Source organism: Akebia trifoliata, chromosome 13 (assembly GCF_017979445.1).
Source record: "Akebia trifoliata isolate Shusen 1 chromosome 13, ASM1797944v1, whole genome shotgun sequence".
NCBI lineage: Eukaryota > Viridiplantae > Streptophyta > Magnoliopsida > Ranunculales > Lardizabalaceae > Akebia > Akebia trifoliata.
In genome coordinates, this window is record NC_141387.1 from 26,532,084 (window position 1) to 26,555,333 (window position 23,250).

The 23,250-nt window shown below is 37.8% G+C and overlaps 1 protein-coding gene across 2 annotated transcripts; it reads left to right on the forward strand.

Annotated features, from left to right (window-relative positions):
* The first annotated feature begins 1,956 nt into the window (after positions 1 to 1,956).
* Positions 1,957 to 23,250, forward strand: LOC147388145 (RNA-binding (RRM/RBD/RNP motifs) family protein). 2 transcript variants are annotated; one of them, XM_086420097.1, is made up of 19 exons: positions 1,957 to 2,192; positions 2,262 to 2,322; positions 2,423 to 2,459; positions 2,563 to 2,693; positions 4,813 to 4,911; positions 5,011 to 5,086; positions 6,677 to 6,810; positions 7,638 to 7,777; positions 9,360 to 9,410; positions 9,512 to 9,594; positions 9,694 to 9,748; positions 9,831 to 9,939; positions 18,500 to 18,998; positions 19,087 to 19,300; positions 19,386 to 19,456; positions 20,688 to 20,856; positions 20,954 to 21,083; positions 22,209 to 22,880; positions 23,020 to 23,250. In XM_086420097.1, exons 1-18 carry the CDS (start codon positions 2,091 to 2,093, stop codon positions 22,865 to 22,867), a joined length of 2,820 nt encoding a protein of 939 aa, XP_086276223.1. In that variant the 5' UTR covers positions 1,957 to 2,090; the 3' UTR covers positions 22,868 to 22,880; positions 23,020 to 23,250. The 2 variants fall into 2 exon arrangements, with proteins under 2 accessions (XP_086276223.1, XP_086276222.1); XM_086420096.1 differs by having other exon boundaries at positions 22,209 to 23,250.

The following is a 23,250-nucleotide window of genomic DNA, read 5'->3' on the forward strand; positions in this document are numbered from 1 at the left end:
CCATTTGACTTATAATATAAATAATAAATTTGTATTATAAATATTACAATCAAAATAATTCTTTTCACTTAAACTATTTTAATATTTCATCTCCCTTCTCGACTATCAATTAGATAAATTTGAAAAAAAAAACTTCGATTTTTTTCTTCCAAATCTGCCATCTTCAATCTCAAGTTAGAAACCCTTGATTTTTTTTATCCCAAGTCAAAAAACCCTCGATCTTTCCTCCCCAAAATCCATCGTGCCTTAATCCTTTTTAGATAACTATTGATTTTGCTACCCAAAATTTCATTGTTGAGGTTGAGGATGAGTGGTTTTGAAGTGGGAAAAATCATGGGTTAAAGTCGATTAGTTTTGATAAAAATAAAATCAAGGGCTTTTGGTGCAAGTTGAATCTAACGTAGTGATAATGTGTGAATCAATATATTCGAAAGTAATTGAAAGACTGTATTCAAGGGAACACACAAAATCAATTTGAATCAATAGGTTCAACTTTGGAAATAAGGAAAAATCAAGAAAATAAATTGAAATAGTTAAATTCAAAATTTATTTAATGAATAGTTATGTGTTGATTTAAATTTCATTTTTGAAACTTCTTAATGAATCGGATATCTGTTTTTTTTTTTTAAATCAGAATCCAATACGAGTGTTGATTAATGATATCTATTGAATTTCGGATTTGAATTCATATATAATAAATTTATTGAATTTGAATAGGATGAATTTTGAGAAAAAAACAAAGGATTTTTTCACAGTATAAAGAGAAGGGTATTTAGATCATTTTAATTTATCTACTTAGAAGATTGAAGAGAGATAAATGGGCATTTAATCGATTATAAAATGCAGGGCAAACTCAAATTTTCATGAAAAACATGGAGGGGCATGGCAAAAAATTGGACAGTAAATTGAATCTAGGGTTGCAACCTAAGCGGGTTGGAAGGTAAACCCAAGCTCAACTTAAGTAGTAGAACTCTCAACCCGATCATCAGGCCTAAGCTTACTAACTGAAGTTCTACCTAAGCTTGATATTATAAAATCGAGTCAAGTCGACTTAGTCAAAGTTTAGATAATTTTGGATGGTTTGGACTTGTTGAATAATCATAATTTCATTTTGATTAACAAATAAATTAATATTTAAATATATATATATGGGCCAGGTTCAAGGGACATATGAGAAAACATATGTAAAAACAATGTAACATTAATAAATTTTCAAAATATGGGTTAGAAGTTTCGGATTGAGCTGATTTTTTGTGAGGATGATCTCTATGATGGGAAGATCATCTGAAAAAAAAAAAAATCAGTCCAATCTGAAACTTCTAACCCCATTAAAAGTGATTTAAAATGTGGACCGTCGACTTTTTACTAATATTTGTCAATAATTTGTAAATAACTTTTGATGGATTTAAAAGTTTCTGATTGAGCTGATTTTTTGTGAGGATGATCTTCTCATCATAGTGACCATCTTCGCAAAAAATCAGCTCAATCCAAAACCTCTAACCCATATTTTGAAAAATCATTGTTTTTTCATATGTTTTTACATGAACCTTGAACCGCCCCATATATATATATATATAATCGTATACAACCTTCAAATCCATCATTGAAAGAATATTTAGATAAATTATACTAAACCAAAGTTCAGATTAATATTAACTCCATAAGATAAGTTCACAAGTCATAATAATAAGATAGAATAAAAAAACTCCATAAGATTTTATATAAAAATATTTATAATATTAATATATGATATCGGATTGAGTCGGGTTGCTCGTACTCTCAACCCGAATTGAACTCGGGAGGAAATATTCTAACCAAGCTCAACTCATTTTCTATGTAACTCGAATCAGGCTCATCCATCTATCGGGTTGTGTTCGGGCCAGGCCGCCCAGGTTGCAGCACTTAATTCAAAGACGTGCTGTACCTGGACGATAAAACGAGTTAGGACTCGTTCAGTGTCGGACTCGACTCAGTAGAGCCCTACAGACTTGCAGAGTTTTAGGGTTTTGGAAAGTTGCAAAGGTGAGTGTTGTGGAGTGGTCTGGCTTTGCGAGACACAGATTACAGAATAGAGAGAGAGAGAAGGAATAATGGCGAGAAAGAAAATGAAGGAGGGCAAAGAAGGAGAGAGCGAACACTCTCCATCAACGATCTTCGTTTCGAATATGCCATATTCATTCACCAATTCTCAGGTACACTCTCCTTTCTACTTCCCCTCGTATATTTTAACTGAAATCTGTCTGATTTGATCTCAAATTCAGCTCGAAGAAACGTTTAGCGAGGTTGGGCCTGTAAGACGATGCTTCATGGTTACACAAAAGGGTAAATTTTCTCTCCAATTTCGTTTCGTGGTTTCTCTTTTTTTTATTATTTATTTTTTTAAAGTTTGGTTGATTTTTTTTCTATGGTTTTATGATTATAGGATCAGATACACATCGTGGTTTTGGATTCGTCCACTTGTAAGTTTTATTTTCATCTTTCTTTTTATGCTTTTTCTAGTTTATTTTCTTAATCTTGCAAACTTATGTTTTTGTTTTGGACTTGATTTGATTTTATCTGCAGTGCTGTTGCAGAAGATGCTGATCGTGCAATTGAGGTGAAAAATGGTGCTTCTATTGGTGGTCGGAAAATTAGGGTTAAACATGCCTTGCATCGTCCTTCACTTCAGGAGCGAAAATCGAAGGCGAATCAAGGTTATTGTCTTTCACTTTAGATATTGTAAAAGCATTGGATGTATGATGTTTTTTTATTGGGTTACAAATCTCTTTTATAATTATTATATGCAAAATATATAGTGAGATCTTAGTAATCGAAACGGCCTGTAAAGGGGGCTGTTCCAATTTCATCTTATGATTTGATTCTTGATTTACCTAAAATAAAAAAACAACCTGGAAAATTTGAGGAGCATACCCAAAAATTTGGGATGTCTCTCTCATTTCCTTCTACTGGAAAAAGGGTACCTTGGTGTTGTGGTTTGGGAGAATTTGAATGTGAAAGGACCTTGAGGTGCACCAATCGTGGCCCAAGTTTCACAGGCCTTGAAGGTCTAGTACTCCTACATCGCGATACCCATTCTCCATACCCACAATGCACTCATTCGGTCATAATTCAAACAGCAAAGGCGTCTGGAAGCTTATATAATGCAGATTGAGCACTCAACCAAGCCATTGAACCCAACTAAGGTATGGAACAGGTTTTGTGTATGTGCAAGCAACATAACGTGGGCATACATAGGCCCCACAAAAGGCCTTGGGTGCCAATGGGCCTGCAATGCTAGCTTCTCTTCCTGGCACCATCCCTAGGCATGTTCGATGCTAAGGGAACCCCATATGATACTCTACCTTTCTGGGCATGTGGACCCCATGGGGAACTCCATTTGGGCCTCACCCTCAAATACCCCCTTGTCTTGACTCATGGGGAAGGGCTGATAAATTACCCCTCAAGGAGGATACTATGAAATTTGGAGCATTTCAAAAGGAAACATCAAAACATGAAGACTGTCATACCAAGTTTTTTTTTGTTTTTCACTTGCACAATTCTGATTTTGGAAATCCCTCAATAGTCTTGAACTCTTCTTTAGACAAGCTTTGCAGAATGGTCACTGCGATACTGTTCTTGGGGTATTTGGAGCCCACATTGCTTGTCCTGGGGGCTCGTAGCTTCAAATATGTTTCTCTTGACCCTTTAGGCAGCGTCAAGGTCAAGGTCAAGGTCATGGTCTTCTTGAGCAAGTTAAACTCACAGTGACACATGGGTCGAGCATTCATAAACTTTGGAACAACTCTCATTGTGGGTGTAGCATTCAAAATATCTGGGATTTCTCTCTATCTCGTTTAGGAAAAAAAGCATAGATTTTTACTTATAAAAAGAAGAATAAAAAAAAGAAAAAGATTCTTTGCTTAATTTTTTTGAAATCTATACAAGTTCATGCCATTGATGCTTGTGGGTTGGAGATTGAGGGTATTTGATGCAATGGTTGCTAAGTGGGGTTAGTAGGATAGCATTACCTTTTGCTTACATACGCCATGAGCAAATAACTTATGTTTGGGAAGTGTTAATGCATACTACCTAATAGAGTGCATATTTTGTACTCCAAGTAGCTGGTTAGCTACCTGGCTCCATGTCTCCTTACAATTCATGGGGTAGAATCTTTCAGGTCTGACCTATGAATGTTCAACCCGCTCTTTGGTGGGCCCACACAACAAAAGGCAACCTAATAGGTGATCTTTAGGCATTGAATTTGAGTTTTTTGTGTTTTTATTTTTTTTATTATTATCATGGGTTTGTAACCTCACCCATGAATTTGCTTATAAAATTTGTAATGAAAAGGCACTGGTATTTGATGGCTAAAAAAAAAATAAAAAAGGCTAATTTAACAACACCTACATACAAACTCTTTCTCTATTCAAAGGTGCTATGAACCCTATGATATTTTCTAATTGGGCTCCCCTTCCTTTTTTTTTTTTTTTTTTTGAGTAAAAAAAATTATTGGTACAAAAAATTAAGGAGGCTGAGATAGGCCCCAAAACAAAGGAGAGAAAAGAAAAAGAAAAAGAACGAGGTGGGGAGCATGGTTTTTGTTTGCTTTTGTTCATTGAACTAGGTAAATAATTAAAAAAAAATGTCTCTTGATATCTAAATGGTTCAATGGTAGTGTTCGTAAAAATATTTTATGAACGGAAATCTTTATATGAAATAGGACCAACCAAGCAATCTTTTTCTTTGATGCTATATTTTTTCTTACGTACAAAAATAGAAATCCAAACAGGCCAAGTTTTACCATTCTCATCTTTATTGGCATTTGTTGTTTAGGGGTCGATGCAGATACTAGTGAGAAGACAAGAGATGGCAAGGAAGATCATTCTTCTACTGTGGTTAAACATGACCAAGCTTCAAAAACACATGAAAAAGGTTTTGATACAACAGATATTCCCTTCAGTTATGTTCAACTTTAATTTCAAGGTTATGGAATGCTCTTGATATCACCATTAATATCTCAAAGTATTTCAGGGCAATCTAAAGAAACTAGGAAAATGACTCTTCCAAGTGTTCTCACTGATAAAGGGGATTTTTCAGAAAAGCAGAGGTAATGGCTTTGTTTTAACCTAGTTGAACTTATGTTATTTGAAGTGATGTTTGACTGGAAGTCACTTTTTGTGAAAAAAAGACATTTTCATCCACTACATGACTCTCAATCATGATTCAGATGTCTAACAGTGTTTTGTGTCGTTCCCTATGGTTTTTGATGCAATGGATTTAAAACAAAAAATGAAAATAAAGTAGTAGAAATAGAGAGGAAAGATAGTGGAATCCTAATGACAATGCTGCTCAAGTTATGAGAGTGATGGGCACTCCCAACTGGAGGCAAGATGACTTTGATGATGGGAATGTGGGACTCACTCAACCGCGATTCCGATGTCGATGTGGGACTCCTCAATCACAGATTGACTAGAGACAGTGTGGGAATCCTTGACAATGATTACTCCATTAAATCTGTCAAGGGGTAGCTTCTGTTTCCAGTTGTATATAAGAGATAGAGAATACCAAATTATTAAAATGGCTAACTTCCAATTATGATGAATTTTTATGGATAACCCTAATCCCGTGGCCAATCCTTACCAACTAGAAATTACCTCTCTATACATTGAAATATGACAAAAGTTTCCACAGGTTCTCTAGAGGCGATGTTGGAGTCCTTGAAAATGATTACTTGAAGGGGGAGCTTCTCTTTCCTGTTGTACATAGGACATAGAGAATACCAGATTATCAAACTTGCTGACTTCGAGATACAATGGCTTTTTATAGAAAACCCTAATCCCAGGGCCAATCTTTACTATTGGATTTCCCAACTAGAATTTACCCCTCTTACCCATTTAAATATGACAAAATATTCCTTGAAACTTAATATCATTTTTCACCTTATTTGTACTTGCCACTCATTTGGACTGATGAAAATTGTTTCAATTTACTTCTTGCATTATTTCAGCTGTGTGTCATGCTTCGTTTGATAATGGACAAAGCATTTTATTTCTTTTGCATGCAATAATGGTTGATACCGGGTTAAAATGAAACACAATGTACTCCATCTTCAGATTTTCAACCCCACTTTTGTTATTGATAAAGCTTTAAATATAGTTGCGAGATTCTTCTATCACCACCTAGTCACAAATATATGTAATTCTTCTTCTAGGCATCATACTTTTTCTCCTAAAAAACATTTGCTTGGCTCAGTTATAGAGTAGGTTCAATCAGTTGTCTCTAAGATGCGTGTCAACTCCTACTATCTTGCATTCTTTATATTGCTTTGGACTTCCATTCCATGTTAGAGTTTGTCTTTTTCAGATTTATTTGTCTGGTCTAGCGATTTTAAACTCATTGATGTGTTCTGAGCCCCGAGTGGAAGCTCTAGTTCATTATTTGTATCTTACAGTGTTCAAAATTGTATTGACACGAACTTTGTAACATTGAATTGCTTTACTGGTTTTTTGTGTTCTCATTCAAACTCCGATTTATTAAAAGTTGCTTGAATCAATCTTTTTGAACAATGCTATTGTGTTCTATTCATATTTCTGTCATTAATGATGTTCCAATCTTCTAAAATATGAATGCTGTGGTACACTGTCTTTTATTGATGATTAATCCAATGCCGTGACATTTTTTATTTGATGTTATGAAGGGTTGCTAGGACTGTCATATTTGGTGGACTTCTTAATGCTGATATGGCTGAGGAAGTTATCAAGCATGCCAAAGAGGTTGGCACTGTATGTTCTGTTACATATCCTCTCCCTAAAGAAGAGCTTGAACTCCATGGTTAGTATCCATATATTACCTTAATGTACGTTCATCATGATGCTTTCTGCTTGATAGCTGATGCAATAAGGTCAAAGTTTACATCAATCTGGTGCAAGATTTAAAATCTCGTATCAAGGCTATGTTTCGGTTAGGAGAAAAACCGAGATGGTTTCAACCAAAACATTTTCAAATTATTCAATGTTTCAATCTTGGCTAAAACTGGAATGTTCCACTGAAACTTTTTAAAATGGAATGAAACTTTGAACCATGGTTCCGTGTTCTATTACAGTTATTGGAGATGAATATTGTGATCTAATAAGATGTTTAACTATATTTTTCAAAGGCATTGAAGGTTATGCCTTGAGCTTGCCTAAGGTGTCGTTTTGGAAAAGATCTTGAGGCTTTAAGCCCTCTTCCCTCAAAGTCTTACTCATGTTCAAAGAGGCATTCAAAAATCTTACACCTTAGGGGAGATGTTTTGGCTATGGCAAACTCCTAATGAGGATGTGTTTTGCATTTTTTTTTTCATCTCTCTTTTGCGGAATCATTACATAGTAGTCCTTATTAAGTGTTAAGTTTTCACCGGTATAACATCTAATTTAAATAAAAGTTGCATTTATATATGCATTCATTGTGGTCATAATCTCTACAAACCCTATTTGCGATTCCCTCGATTTCTGTCATCTCTACCAGTTTTTGTTTCATCCCCATCTCAATTTCTATCTATGCCAAACCTATTTTACTTGTAGTTTCAAAGTGCTGTTGTGCTTTTTGATAAGAGCGATTATGACATTGAAGTGTGACTTTTTTGTTTGAGGGATTAAAGACTTGTGACATTGCTCCAGGGCTTGCTCGAGATGGATGCAAAATGGATGCGTTAGCTGTACTTTTTATGTATGTTAAATCAGCACGTGCTTCTGTTTCCATGTTGCATCAAAAAGAGATAAAAGGTGGACGTGTTTGGGCACGCCAGTTAGGTGGGGAGGTATAAGATTTATAGGATAATTTACTACTTTTTAAATGTCTATATTTATTCTCGAATTTTTTTTATAGCCAATTTTAAGGTATTGGGTGGATGTAACTCCACTTATTTTATCCTAGATAATTCACTACAAATTATCATGATTTACAGCTGAGTTGTTTTTGGGCATGTTAAGAGCATTAAATTGTATCATAAAAAAGTAGAGAGATTCTATTGCCACACCAACTTTTGCTAACATGCAATTCATATGCAAATCGCCAAAGAATTAGCACACATCTTGGGGTGGCGTTAGTAAAAGTTTGTGAGGCAATAGAAGCTCTCAAAATATATCAGGATCATAATGGTGCATCGTTTGCTAGCTATTCAAGACGTCTACTTCTATAATATGTCACTATTACCTTCTCATGGCTGTTTTCTCTGAGCATGGAAAACATGGAATCAATTGTTGAGACATGGTATCTTGGCAAAGCTTGAGAAACTGAGAATTTCCATGTGAGTGAACAGGGGACCTGAAAAGCCCAGGTTTTCAACTGTTCTATATTACTTTCTATGGAACATGCCTTGGACTCATCATAAAGCTCAATTTTAGTTCTAATAACTGCAGTTCAAAGTTTCATAACTTTTTCAATTGTAACTCGTTCATTATAAGATGTGTTTGGCTTTTAAAGGAACTGTCAAGCACATGTAGGGCATATGCGTGATTTTGGTTTTCTTAATTTCTATATGTAACTTTGTATTGGCCACAACATATATATTGGATTCAATGATATTCATGGTTTTAGAATTGTGCACAACTGCACATTTCATGTTTCCTTAAGGTATGATTTAGCTGGTATGTTTTAGTAAGTGCACATTCAAACATTGGACGTTCAACTTTGTATTTGGTCATGAATGGATTTAACTTTGTATTAGGTCAGAAATGGGAACTACATATGCATGTCTGTTAGTGGCATAAGAGGGCACATGCCTGGATTTGTTTTTTTTTTTGTCGAGTAAAATTTATTAAAGAGTAAAATAGAAAGAATATAAATGGACCACAAACAACAAGACTTGAGATCTAATATGTGCTGCCCACACTATACCACTCACAATCTCCCACTTAAATGAAAAATCATCAAAAAAGAAACCCTTAGAATCCTTAAACTGTTTACACCCAAAGAAAATGGAAATGCCTGGATTAGGTGATGGTATCTTCATGAAGTGGTGTTCTCATATCTATTTCAACTCATGAAACTGATAAATGGAAGGAAGGAAAGAAAGGTTGTATGGTGAAATCACCCAGTGGTGTGGTATTGCAGTGCTAGTTGCCAACCCAGTGGCATGACTCTGAGTTCTTATTCACTATGCCTTTTCAATCATACATCTTGCTGATGATACTGTAAAATACATTTAGTTATCCCAACTGTGAAATATCTTCCATCGGACATTTTGTATTAATATAGAATTCAAACATCGTTTGCACTAACTTGATAATTTGACGATAAACTTTGATGCTTTCGTCCTCTTCTCAACTTTGATTGCCTCAATTATTGGTTATTAATTATTCAATTAAGTCTGACATGTTTATCGGGCATTTGTGAAACAGGGTTCCAAGACTCGGAAATGGAAACTTATAATTAGAAATCTTCCTTTCAAGGTTGTTTGTGCAACAATAGCATCCCTTCACTTCTTTTCGTCTTTTTTCTTTTTTTTCTTTTTTGGCTGAAGGAGCTCCTTATCTTCAAATTATCAATGCAGGTTCAAGTCAATGAGATTAAAGATATGCTTTCATCAGTAGGTTTTGTGTGGGATGTTTTTATTCCACACAAGTCTGAGACCGGGTACAAGATCCATACCTCTCTTTTTTATCTTTTGATTTTTGTTTCTAAAATCTAAATCCCCTTCCACCTCTTTCCTGATTTTTGTTTCCTTTGTTGCAGATTATCTAAGGGCTTTGCATTTGTTACCTTCACATGCAAGCAGGACGCAGAAAATGTATAATTGGCTATTTCATTGTATTTAAAATAGTAGAATATTCAGGATTTTCAAGTTCATTGGGTTTTTTTTTTATCTTCAGGCTATCCAAAAGTTTAATGGGCAAATGTTTGGTAAAAGACCAATTGCCGTTGATTGGGCAGTTCCAAAGAAAATATTTACTGCTAATACTGTTGACGCAATGAAAGATGGTAATTGATTTTTTTACTGGATTCTCCCCCCTCTCTTTCATTTTCATTTTTTATTTGTTTCTTAGGCATTAGGGCATTCGTCATATTTCTTATCTTTTAAATTCCTTATTTGATTGCATGGAAAGTGACTTTCCATGGAATTTGAAATCCATGGAAAAATAGTTGTGGAAAATACGTAGGGTTGGAAAATCAAATTCTATTGTTTGATTGTATTTGGATAAAATCACGGGAAAATTATATGGGAAAAAAAAAAGAGAGGAGGAGGAGGAGAAAGAAGATGAGAGAATGGGAAGAGAAAGAAGAAGATGAGGAGGAAGAGGGAGGGGGGAGGATGTGGTGGTGGCGATGGTGGCGGAGGTAAGTGAGGAAGAAGATGGGAGAACGTGGCGGTGGCTACGGTGGCGGCGGAGGTAAGTGAGGAAGATGAGGGGAAAACGTGGTGGTGGTGGCGGCGGAGGAGATGAGGGATGGAGAAGAAGAAGAAGAAGAGAGAGAGAAGGTAGCCGGAGATGGTGATGACGGCGGCGGCGACGAAGATGGTGACGATAACGAGGTTAGTATGATGGTGGTGGTGGTGGTGGTAAGGAAGAAGAAGATATGAGTGGGGAAGAATTGGGGATGGAAAATTTGGGTGGATTTCACTTTCCCGCCCATATGGGTGGGAAAGTGAAATCCATGTTTTGGTAGACTTTTTGATTGAGGTGGAAAATGAATTTTCATTTTCATGTGCAATCAAACACTTGAAAAATGTTATTTTCCACCCTATTTTCCATGTGCAATCAAACATGCCCTTATTGTCTTTTGACTATCTTTTTTATGTGGGACTGTTTATGGAATGTCTTCGATAACCAATTCAACCATTTAGGGGAATTGTTCCCATGTGCTGTGACATGGAGATGTTATTCTATATAAACTTTCTAGCTGTTAATTGAACATTTTTTTTTTTTTTTGATCGATAAAGATGATTTATTAGAAAAAAGAGAAGATAACAACAAGGGGGTCGAGAAAACCCACCCAATGCAAAGAAAAACAAAGAGATCAAAGCACAAAAACACAAACAACCCACGACCACCAACTACACGCGCGACAAGGAACACACCCTATCCCATCTCACAACAAAGTCTTCAAAGAAGATCCCTTTGAATTCCTTGTAGAGTTTGTACCAGGAGAACATAATCTCCAAGATAGAAAGAACCAATCCTTCCAACGTGGAAACTTTCCCTTTAAAAATACTTCGGTTTTGCTATTTCCAAATACCCCAACAGATCGCAAAAGGGGTCAAGTACCAAAGAATTCGCTTAGATAACGAGAAAGAACCTCCCCACGACAACCAAGTATCCAAAGTCAACTTGACTGAACTAGGAAAACAACCCGCTAGTCCAAATAAAGACATGAAATGTGACTAAACGTGATGAGCTACCTGGTAATGAATGAAGAGATGATCTATAGTTTCCGCCTGAGAGCCGCACATACAACACTGATTCAGAGAAATAAAAGCCTCTTTTGATTAATTGATCCAACGTTGCAAGTCTCCCCAAAGCCGCCAACCAAAGGAAGCAAGATATCTTGTGGGGTATCAAACCACCCCAGACAAGCGAATGAGGGAATGTAGAAGCACTTTTTGGAGCAATACCAACGTACAACGACTTAATCGTGAAACTTCCATCCCTCGTGCCTTCCCACAATCTCTTATCTTCCGACGAGTTATGACTATAGCTGTTTTCCACTATAATAATAAGCCTCCCTAGCATATCTACCTCCCAATCATTGAAAGTTCTTCTAAAGCCAAAATCCTAGTTAGTCAAACCATTTACAATAGTCTTATAACACGAGATAACTTGATTCTTCCTAGAAGACAAATCAAAAAGATCCGGAAACAAGTTTTTAAGGGGACCATTCCCACACCACCAATCTTCCCAAAATCTCACCTTAGTCCTATTACCAACTTTATATTTCATTCTTTTCTTGAAAAATGTAAGTCTTTTCAGAATACCCTTCCACACCCCACACCCCATCGCACCTCTCGCTGGACCACTCTCCCATCCATTCTCCTTCACCCCATATTTGTCAACAATTACTCTCCTCCAAAGGCTCTCCCCCTCCCCTCCAAATCTCCAAAGCCATTTCCCCAACAATGCTGAGTTCATCGATCCAAAATTTCAAAAACCCAAACCCCCATTTCTTTTGGGCAAACATAACTTGCTCCACCTCACCCAATGGTGTTTTCTCAAACCGTCTTTGCCATGCCACAAAAAGACACAACAAATTCTTTGTAATTGCGCTTCCACACTCTTTGACAATGAAAATAGCGAAAAGGTGTAAATCGGGATACTGGCTAGAACACTTTTGATAAGTGTAATCTTCTATCCTTTAGATAAAAGCTTAGCTTTCCAAGTGCTTAATCTCTTCCTCATCCTTCAATCACTGGCTCCCAAATATCTTTGCTTGTATAACGCATTCCCAAAGGTAGCCCCAAATACGTGGTTGGAAGAACCCCCATCTGAAACCCAATCGAAGCCACTACTACCTCTAACCTTTCCTCTACACCTACCGCAAACAATTTGCTTTTGCGGAGATTAACCGGAATACCAGATATCGCCTTGAAACAACCAAGAATACCGCTTATGAAACTCAATTGACTCGGCGAATACTCCAGAAAAATTGAAGTGTCGTCTGCAAACTAGAGATGAGAAATCATAAGGCCACCCACACCGGTAGTAAAACCTATAAACTCCCCCTCGACTGCCGCCTTAGACAACATTCTTCCCATAGCTTCCATGATTATCACAAACAAGAACGGCGACAACGGATTACCTTGATGTAGGCCCCTCGTGCTCTTAAAGAACCCAGATGGAGATCCATTCATTAAGATCGAAAATGTAGTAGTGGAAATGCATTTCATGATCTATCTAACCCACCTTTCCCTGAATCCCATCCTCCTCAAAAGATACTTTACGAGATTCCAGTTCACATGATCATACACTTTTTCTAAGTCGACTTTGCAGACTAAACTTGGATTTTTTGCTTTTCTCCGTGAGTCAATACATTCATTTGCTATAAGAACCCCATCCAGGATTTGTCTCCCTTGAGCTGGGCCAATTATAGTGCTTAACACCGTCTTGAACCTAAAGGCCAAGACCTTTGAGATGATTTTGTAAACTGAACTCACCAGACTGATCGGTCTAAGATCCATGATGTCTTCCGTACCCGACACTTTAGGAATCAAAGCCAGGAATGTGCAATTAGAACCCAGATCTAAGAAATCATCCCTGTAAAAATCCTCGATAGTTGCCATCAGATCGTCTCTCACAGTCCCCCAACAAGCTTTAAAGAAACCTAGAGAGAAACCATCTGGCCCCGGGGCCTTATCGCTGGCTAACCTGCTCACCACTCCCCACACTTTTTCTAACTCAAACGGTCTTTCAAGCCAACTCTGCTGTGCTAGTGAGATGCTGTCAAAATGTAAGGAATCTAACGTTGGTCTGACCACATGCTCCTCTGTATATAAATTATTGTAGAACTGAACAACCCCCTCACACACCTCCTCCTCACCCACCTTCCATGAGTCATTGATTTTAAGCTTCGAAATGAAGTTAACCCGATTGTTGAAGTTCGCCATACGGTGAAAGAAAGAAGTATTTTTATCTCCTTCTTTCAACCATCGGACTCTTGACTTCTATTTCCAACAAATTTCCTCCAATGTAGATAATCTTTGAAACTCAACTTTTAGATTCGCTCTTCGAGTTCTCTCTACAACTCCTAGGCCCTCTCTTTCCTCTACACTCTCAATCTCACGTAACTTCAACAACATGTCGCTTTTCATATCATGCATAGACCCAAAAGATTCCTTATTCCATATTTTCAACTTGTCTTTAATGGCCTTCAGTTTTAGCCTCAACATTGTTCCTGGCTTTCCCACAAACGAGAGCTCATTCCACCACGTGTGAATCATCTCCTCAAAGCCTTGATGTTCTAACCACATATTTTCAAATCTAAAAGGCGTGGGCCGAGTCCTCGGAGCTCCTGCCACCAAAGAGATAGGAGAATGATCAGACACAGGGTTCGGCTACTTTTCCTGGATAATCCGTCCAAAATGTTCTTCCCAATCCAACGAAAAAAGAAAACGATTTAATCTGATAAGCTTTGGAATCTCCTTATTATTGGACCAAGTAAATCTAACCCCACATAACGGGAGATCAATCAATTCACACTGATCGACAAACTCCGAGAACTTACGCATTTTTGGAGTGATCCTCGACCTCCCATTCTTCTCGAACGCAAACCGAATAACATTGAAGTCGCCCCCCAACACCCACGGTTTATCCTAGTGTCCCTTGAAATCATTTAATTCTTCCCAGAACTTGCGGCGCTCTCTCTCCAACGTCGGACCATCAATCCCTGAGAATTCCCAAGTAAAATCCTCTCCAATCAACTTGCATAGGATTAATATTGAAAAGGCCCCTATGAGCTCATCTTTCACTACCACTGACTTCCTATTCCATAAAAGAATGATACCGCCCGAAGCCCTCCATGAAGGAAGCACACATCTCCCCACTGACCGGATCCCCCAAATCTCCCGAATCACTCTATCATCCACTTCCTCTATCTTGGATTCTTGCAAAACCACTATGTAAGGCTTTTGTTGGTAAAGAATTGCTTTAATAGCTGCTTTTTTCGAAGTCGCATTCAACCCCCTAACATTCAACGAAAAAATTTTAATCGACATTTGAACCTGCTAAGCGCCTTCCGGCCCTCTTCCCTGTTGTGACTGTTAACGAAAATTCCTCCACAGATCTCTTCAATTGAATTATTTCCTTTTTCAGTCTTTTGTTCCTCTCCTTGACCATATTGTCGTTACCCAAGAGATGTCTCGAAATTTTTAACCTTGAAAATTCATACTGGAAACGCTCTTTAGACAACATTCCTTCTTCCCCCCTATCTGAAAGGGGGCCTTCCCCGAGAGTGGCCACTGCCTCAGAACCTTTTGCATACAAAACTCAACTCCCTTACTGGTTTTTAAGGCCACATTAACCAATAATTGAGACATTTTACCATCCTTTCTGACTGACATACCCATTTTAAAACCAGATTCCAACATATTGGCTAAAATTTGTTTTGTCAGAGTTCCTAACTTAGTGCGGGCATCCTCACTAACAATCCCCAATCTGTCTGGCAGCCTTGACCTTGTTGGATTTGACGATAGACTCTATTTTCCTTGTAAATACCTCGAGGGGTCCTTTCTGTTGACAATCGTTAAAGGTCCTTTGACCCATTCCAAACGATACCCTCGCCTCATGTCTTGATGGACAACTGTAGATATGGCTTCCTTCCCTGGTAGTGATCTGTTGCTCACGCGCACTATCCCACTGATGCCTCTCATATGTTCCGAGGAGAAACGCAGCCTTGGGGCCCACAAATCACCTATCCCCAACAAAAAATCCAAACAGAAAAGCCCCTCTACCCCTATGCCCAAACCCCACCTCCCATCTATCGTTCTGTCCATGCACTGCCCTTCCATGTTCCTCACCCCCATCGGAATCAAGGATTGCGAAGAAGATATTGGCTGCTGATTATAAACTGGAGTAGACCAACGTTCCTTCTGATCATGCCTTCTCGAAACCTCATCAATCGTTGGAACCTGCCCAAACCCACTTGCCTCCTTCCTAGCTAGATCTTGTATCTTCTCCTCAGAATTTACCCTCTCTTCGACTTCACTCCCCAGCCAGAACTCGTGGTCGTTATCGCTATCCTGTGCATCTAAGCACTCATCGCTACTCGCCATCGCCTTCGAAGCAAAGAGAGTAGGCTGCAAGAGATCAATCGAAAATGATCTTCTGTTCGACCTTTTGCTGAAATATAAATACCAAAGTAAAAGCTTTCGGGCTTTCTTATTATTCCGTCCAGCCCCATTGTTTGAGCCCACTAATTCCGCTCCAACCCTACAGATCGTCTCTTTGGGCTTATTAATAAGTGGGCCTGGGTCCATGTAATTTCCACCCGAATTGTCATCGCCCTGTTCAGCGTCAACAGCCAGCCCTTCGTCAGCCATTTGGGCTTCGCTACCTAGCCCAACTTCAAAACGACAATGGCCTTCCCTGTCTTTGGGCCCCTCAACGCAATAGGCCACTGAGCTCGAAAGCCCCAGCCCTGTCGTATTGGACTCGTTATTTTCCAGGGCCCCACTTGTGCGAAGCCATTTCACGTAAACCAAATTCCTTGCCGCCTTAGCCAATAGCTTTCTAGTACGAGTCTGCACCAGCGCCGACCGAAATGATTTTTTACATTTAATGCATTTTCCACTTATATCCTTGTAATAGGGAAGCTTCGAAAACGAGGTATACTGCATCTTCCTGCACAAGCAACCTCCCCAAGGATTTGCTAAACACCTAACTGAAAGACTATCCTCAGGTAACTCTGTTTGTCGCTCCTCTCCGGCCATCTGAACACAGATGTCGTCCTCCACCTTATCCGACGACTCGAAGCAGGCCTCCTCTACTTGAGTTCCTATTTCGACTGGCGTCTTGATCCCTATCACTTCATCTCTCTCAACCTCCTTTGGGGATGTTGACCCTTCAACTGCTACCCTCGCAGCCTCCGTAAGTGATTCTGACCCTTCGCTTTCTACCTCCTCTACCTCGATCCCTAGCATGTATTTGAATCCATCGACCCATAAGTAGAGACTTCGAGGCATCTTCCATGGAGAGAAACCGACTATCAGATGCGCACTATCCAGCTTCGCACAGCAAAGAGTTTTTGACTCCACCTCCAACAAACACCCCAACTAAGCCCCGATTCTTTTGAAGGCAAAGTTACCCCAAAGATGGAAAGGTAACCCCCTGATACGAACCCACGATCCCCCATTCTTCCATCCTGGTATCAAACTATTACAATCCGCGAATCGTGGACGTAACTCGAAGGATGATTCTTCCACCATGACCAACCTCCTGGAATTAATCTTTAAGAAATCCGGTCTATTTCCCAGCATCAAGATACAAGACGAAAATTCCCAAGACAGTAGTTTGATCTTCGAAGGCTGAACTAAAAAACCTTTAATGGTTGATAAGAATCCCTCCCAATTAGCTTCCATAGAGTTTGCCTTGCAGATCTCCAGTCACCGAACATTTTTCCCCTAGAAATACCTTGTGTTCCCCCAAAACTGTGTCCCACTTCCACACCTGAGACAACCGTGGCCTTTAACTCTACAGTGTGAGGATTCTGAACAACCTCAGCCCATGATTTGTCGGAGCTATTCTTCACCGCCGGAGCCTTCATCTTCTCGTCCGGTTTTAAAAACATTTTTAGAGCAAGACTCACTCCTCCCTATCCTTTTCCTCCCAGTCCTTCTGGGAAGACGATTGCTCTGGACCGAACTCTATCCGTAAATTGTTGAAGCTTCAAGAACCTGCCATAGAGATTTTGCTCTCCTTGAATTACGAAGGTCCTGCCTTCCGTAGAAAACTTAGCCCCGATAGTTTTCATCGAAACTCTGGCTGACTCCAGCTCATTGGAAACCCATATAACTTCCTCCTCCTTTAACTGAATAACCCCTGCGAACCTTCTACCTTTCTCCTTCACTTTGACTTCTCTTCTCTCTTTGTACCATACCTTTCTCATGTTGGCAGTTATGAAAAAGCATCATGATTGAACATTTTTGAATGATGCTTTTTCATAACCGCCAACATGATCTTGTGATGCCCTACTTAATTTGATAAATCTTTTCCAATCTTGGAACTTCAGAGTATCTGGTTCAATAACAGCTCATTCCTCACATGTACATGGGATCAGAATTAGGGAGATGGAACAGCTCCAAATGAGAATAAAATAAAACACAAAAATAAGTTTCCATATAAACTTGACCTATCTGATTCAGAAAATTGGTGAACATGATGAAGAAATAGAAAACAACCAAAGCCAAATGGAGTAGAATGATACAATTAAATCTTGCAAAAAATTTCTGCGTAATCCTTCGTGAGCAATCAAACATGAGCAAACGATTTGCTGAGAATTCATTTTCCCTGAGAACTATTTTCGACTCAAGCATTTCCCTTGTAATAAAACACACCCTTAGAAACAAACCAGAAATACAGAAAAATCTGGATGATTGAGGAAGCCTACTAAGGAATAGATCCCACTTAGGCACACTCTCAAAAATCATCCACTAGATTCTTTAAATGACTTTGACTATTTGAAAGTAAATGTTTTAATATTAAGGATAATAAGATGAATATCCTTCTTGGATTTAAATTCTATTCTATTCCTCTCTTTCCAATCCTCCTATCAACATTTTTTTTCTTCAAACAAATGGCATTATGGAACATATGCTCATTTCTTTCCTATATGGTAGATGTACAAATTTTTTTTTTTGTGTGTGGCCTCTGTTTGCTTCCCACTGTTTCTAATGCTCCATTTTGATCTGCTTTTTGTGCTTGTATTTTATCCTGATATTCTTTACTTCTTTGTTGAATTTGTTCTTTGCATCTGCTTAATTTGATTGCTATGGAAGTTATGTCAATAACTCTTAAATTCAATTTTAGGCAAAGCTCTTTTTTTTTTTACACAGGGCAACTGAATGATAGAGATGAGGAGAGCGACCTCAGTAGTGATGATCTGGAGGACGACGTTGCTAATGATGTTGAGAAACCTCAACACCTTCATGAAGGAGATATAGTTCAAGCAGACTCTAATGCCACCAAGAATGAAGTCCCCACTAAAGAAGTGAATTTCGATGAGGAGGCTAACATTGCAAGGAAAGTTTTAAAGAACTTGATCACATCCTCCGCCAAAGTAGTACAGCCTTCTGTTAGTGAAGATTCCTCGTTACCTCAAAGTAACAAAGACTTACTTGTCGAGTCTGGAAAAACTTCGGGTAAGATTAAACCTGAAAAGTCCAACGAAATTGATCCAACAACTTCTGAGCCGATCAAGGACGACGAAGATTTGCAGGGAACAATTTTTATAAGCAACCTTCCATTTGATATTGATAATGAGGAGGTGAAACAGCGTTTCTCTTCATTTGGTGAAGTGCAGTCTTTTGTCTTGGTTCTTCATCAAGTCACCAAGTATGGATGAAATTGACTAGGGCATGCTTCAATATTTCACATATTTTTTTCATTATTTTATTATAATTTTTGTTGTGCTTGTTGGCAGACGACCGAGAGGAACCGGATTTCTCAAGTTTAGTGTAGCATCTGCCGCTGATGAAGCTGTTTCAGCAGCTAATGCTTCACCAGGTCTTGGAATTGTTCTGAAAGGTAGACGACTGAGTGTTTTGAAGGCTTTGGACAAGAAATCGGCTCACAATAAGCAATTAGAAAAGACGAAGAATGATGTTCATGATCACCGCAACCTTTACCTTGCGAAGGTCATTTACTTTGTTCCCAGCAATGTTCTATGTGCTTTTATGTGGCATAAGTGATTATAATTTATCTTTTTGTTATTTTCGACAGGAAGGTGTGATTCTTGAGGGGTCACCAGCGGCGGAAGGTGTTTCAGCAAGCGATATGTTGAAGCGCAAAATGTAAGTAATTTTGAGGGATGCTCTAGTTAGGAATTGATGGGAAGAAGACATCCTTCTTTTAAAGGGCTGCTATTGGCACCCCAACTTTTACTTTTTTGTTAGTACTAATTACAGACCAATTTCTTAAATTATTTATCACACCCCAATTAAAGATTAAAACACATCATTCTACCATTACAAAATTTTGGTTCAAGATATGGTTTCATTGCAAAGAATTATGACACATTCAAACAACTTCAGGAGTTGTTTACAATTAGGATTAGGATCATAAAAATCTTAAATCTAACAAATAGAGATCTAAGCCAAAAAAGAGAGTTTCTATTGGCACCCCAATTTTTAAGGTTTCTCAACCATTGATTATTTTTTTTAATTTTAATTGGGGTGTAATAAGTAAAAGTTGGGGGGGCCAATAGCAGCTCTCTTCTTTTACTGTGATGCACACATGGAAGTACATGCTGCAAGGGTTGAGAGACACCATACAATGGAATTTTCCCTGGGGACCTCCTTTAAAAAAAAAACAATCATCTTGATTGCATGATCCTTTTCATCTTATTTTTGTATGATTTTTTACGGCTACCTTTTTTACGGTTGAATGCAATCAGAGAATACTGTTGCTGTAATAGTAGAATCTATCTGCTACTAACAGAACAATATAAACTAAAAATAGCAACTGAAATATACCTTTTATGTATTGTCCCATATCTTAGTCGTACTCAAGGAGCCATAAAAAATTCAATTCCTAATCATAAATAACTTACTAACATTTGAACACCAATTGAAACCATTCCTAATTTAAAATCTACCCCAGATATGGTGTGAATGTGATACTGGTTTACTGTGTGAGTTGGTAGAGCAGCCTCTGTACATCTGCAGTTGCATCACAATATGCCATATATCACAAAAAAATAGAGATTTACTCTAATCTCAAATGATATGCTCTCTACCTGCTAATATTATTTTCCTCGTCATCATCTGTCTTAATCCCCAATATTGGGGTCAGCAATCTGAATCCTATTTCCCCATTCAACTATGTCAATTATACTTTCTTATTTGCTTAAAAAAACTTTTTGTTTTATTCCCAATCGAAATACTAGAACACCAAAAGTAATTTGTACTATCTCATGATAAGATTATCTTTGCAAAGTTTCACAATCGTATGTAAAATTATTGCTAGAACATTTTTTAAATTCTGTTGCTTCGGTCAGGTGAATAATCTATATTTCCATTACAGGTTGGAAAAGCAAAAGGCGGATAAGCTTCAATCACCAAATTTTCATGTTTCAAAAACTAGACTCATTGTATACAATTTGCCAAAGTCAATGACAGAAAAGGAACTTAAAAAGCTCTGTATGGATGCAGTTCTTTCCCGAGCTAGCAAACAAAACCCTGTGATTCGACAGGTAAGCTGCGCCTTTTAAAGTGAAGGTATGATTAACTATTTTCTATATTTATCTTTACATTAATATTGCTTTGTTAACATTAATACCATGTATCCAGATAAAGTTCTTGAAGGATTCTAAGAAAGGAAAGGTTAATGCGAAGAACTATTCGCGTGGAGTAGCTTTTATTGAGTTTAGTGAACATCAGCATGCACTTGTGGCCCTCAGAGTTCTTAATAATAATCCTGGTAATTCGATCTATAAATATTAAACTCCACATGTTTCCCATTAAGTTGATGATTAACAGCATATCTATAGATGTCATGTTGACATTTGAGTTTAAGAGCTGCTATTGGCATCCCAACTTTTACTTATTACACCTCAAATTCTTAAATTATTCATCATTCCCCTATTAAAGATTAAAAAACACACTTCAAACACTACAAAGGTTTAACTCAAATTATAATCTCAACATTACAGAACATTATTACACTGGTTCAAACAATTTCAGTAGTTGTTTACAATTATGATTAGGCTCATGTAAAATCCTAACCCAAAGAATAGAAATCTACCAAAAAAAAAAAATGAGAGCTATTTTTTTGGATTGATAAAGGGAAAATACTACAATTGAAAGGGAAGGTCGAGAGGAGCAACCCAAGAAAAAAATAAAAAGAAAACCCAAGAACCAAGGCTTTGAAATATTACAAATGTTGTTCCACCAAACAAGTCTGTCTTCAAAGAACACCCCTTTGAACTCTTTAAAGATCTTGCATCAGAAAAATGACAACTGAAGAACCAATAAAATAACCTCTTGGGTGGATTGTACCTTTCCCTTAAGAAATCTAGCATCTCTTGTTTTCAAAATGCCCCAAGTAATCGCAAACGGAATGAGATTCCAAATCAACTTCTTGGAAATGCGGAAGCTCATCCCCAAGTAAAGCCATTCCCCAAAGACATCTCTAACTTTACCTGGAAGACAGCAATCCAACCTAAACATCGACAGAAAATGAGCCCACACCTCATTTGCCACAGCTCAATGCAAGAGCAAATTATTAGATGTTTCCTCATCTGACAAGCACATACAACTCCCATTCGGACTGCATAAGCCTATTCTTTTCAACTGATCAAGAGTTAGAATCCTTTCCTAACACCCCAACTTTTACTTATTTTCGATCATTTACTTATTTTCCTTATTTTTGGTTGGGGTGCTAATAGCCGCTCCCATAAGTTTCTATTAATAATTAATGTGGATTAAAATTATATTTGGTGAACTTGTTTGTGATACAAATCTCCCATTCAATTCTTGTTTATGACAAAGAACTAGGTTTATTTCTTTATTTTATTTTTGATTATATGTTTACCGTCATTTGTAGAAACGTTTGGATCCGAGCATCGCCCAATTGTCGAGTTTGCTCTTGATAATGTCCAAACATTGAAGTTGAGGAAATTTAAGCAGCAAACTCAGCAGGGAAACCGTGTTGGTATAGAAGATATGCAACAACATACCACATCACAAACCGCAGATACTCATCCGAATGACAGGGAAAAGAAGATGAATAAACGTAAATCCCGAGGCATTAACAGATCATCTGATGCATCAGAACCTAGTAATGTAGATGAAAGGGAAGCTGGGGCATCCAATGGAGGCACCAACAAAGAAAGCCCACCAACCAAGAAGCTGAAGAGTACTCCAGCAAGAGAAAGAAAGACCAAGTTTGCTTCCAAAGAAGGGACAAAGTCTAATGTTGGAAAATCATTCAATGCCGCTAATATGACCATTGAAACCCCTGAATTAAAATCTAAAGTAGAGAGGGGTTTTAAAAAGAGGAAGATACAAGACGGGGTTGATTCGGAGCACAAGAAAAGTTCAAATAAGATAAAGAAGATAAAATCTGCTTCAGGGCAAGAAGTGGTGGATAAACTTGATATGCTGATCGAACAGTATCGATCCAAGTTTTCACAGCCGAGATCTAACAAAATTGATGGTGAAAAGCAAGGTTCTAGACAACTCAGAAGATGGTTCCAGTCATAGCAATGCATAACTGGTATTTATTACTTATTCAGTCACATAGTCGAGCAAGTATAATGTCTTTGTATTACTGATTTTCTACTATAAGGGTGAGTGATTCAAGTCTTCACTGAGGGTTTGTGTGTTACTTATATTGAATAGTTTGGTCTTTTCAGGTCTAGTGGGCCAAACCTTCGTGTCGGAAAATCATAATAGCCATCCAATCTGTTGCATTAGAAAACATTGTGTACATGTAGGATGTTGAGAAAGTCACCCAATGACGAGTCTACTCATGAGGGAGCCCAATGATCGGTATATGGTATGTTTTATTCTCTCATTCTTGAATAATGTTTGAGAGTATTATTTCTTCTTTTATTTAAATTAGCAGAATTGCAGTTTGAATTTTA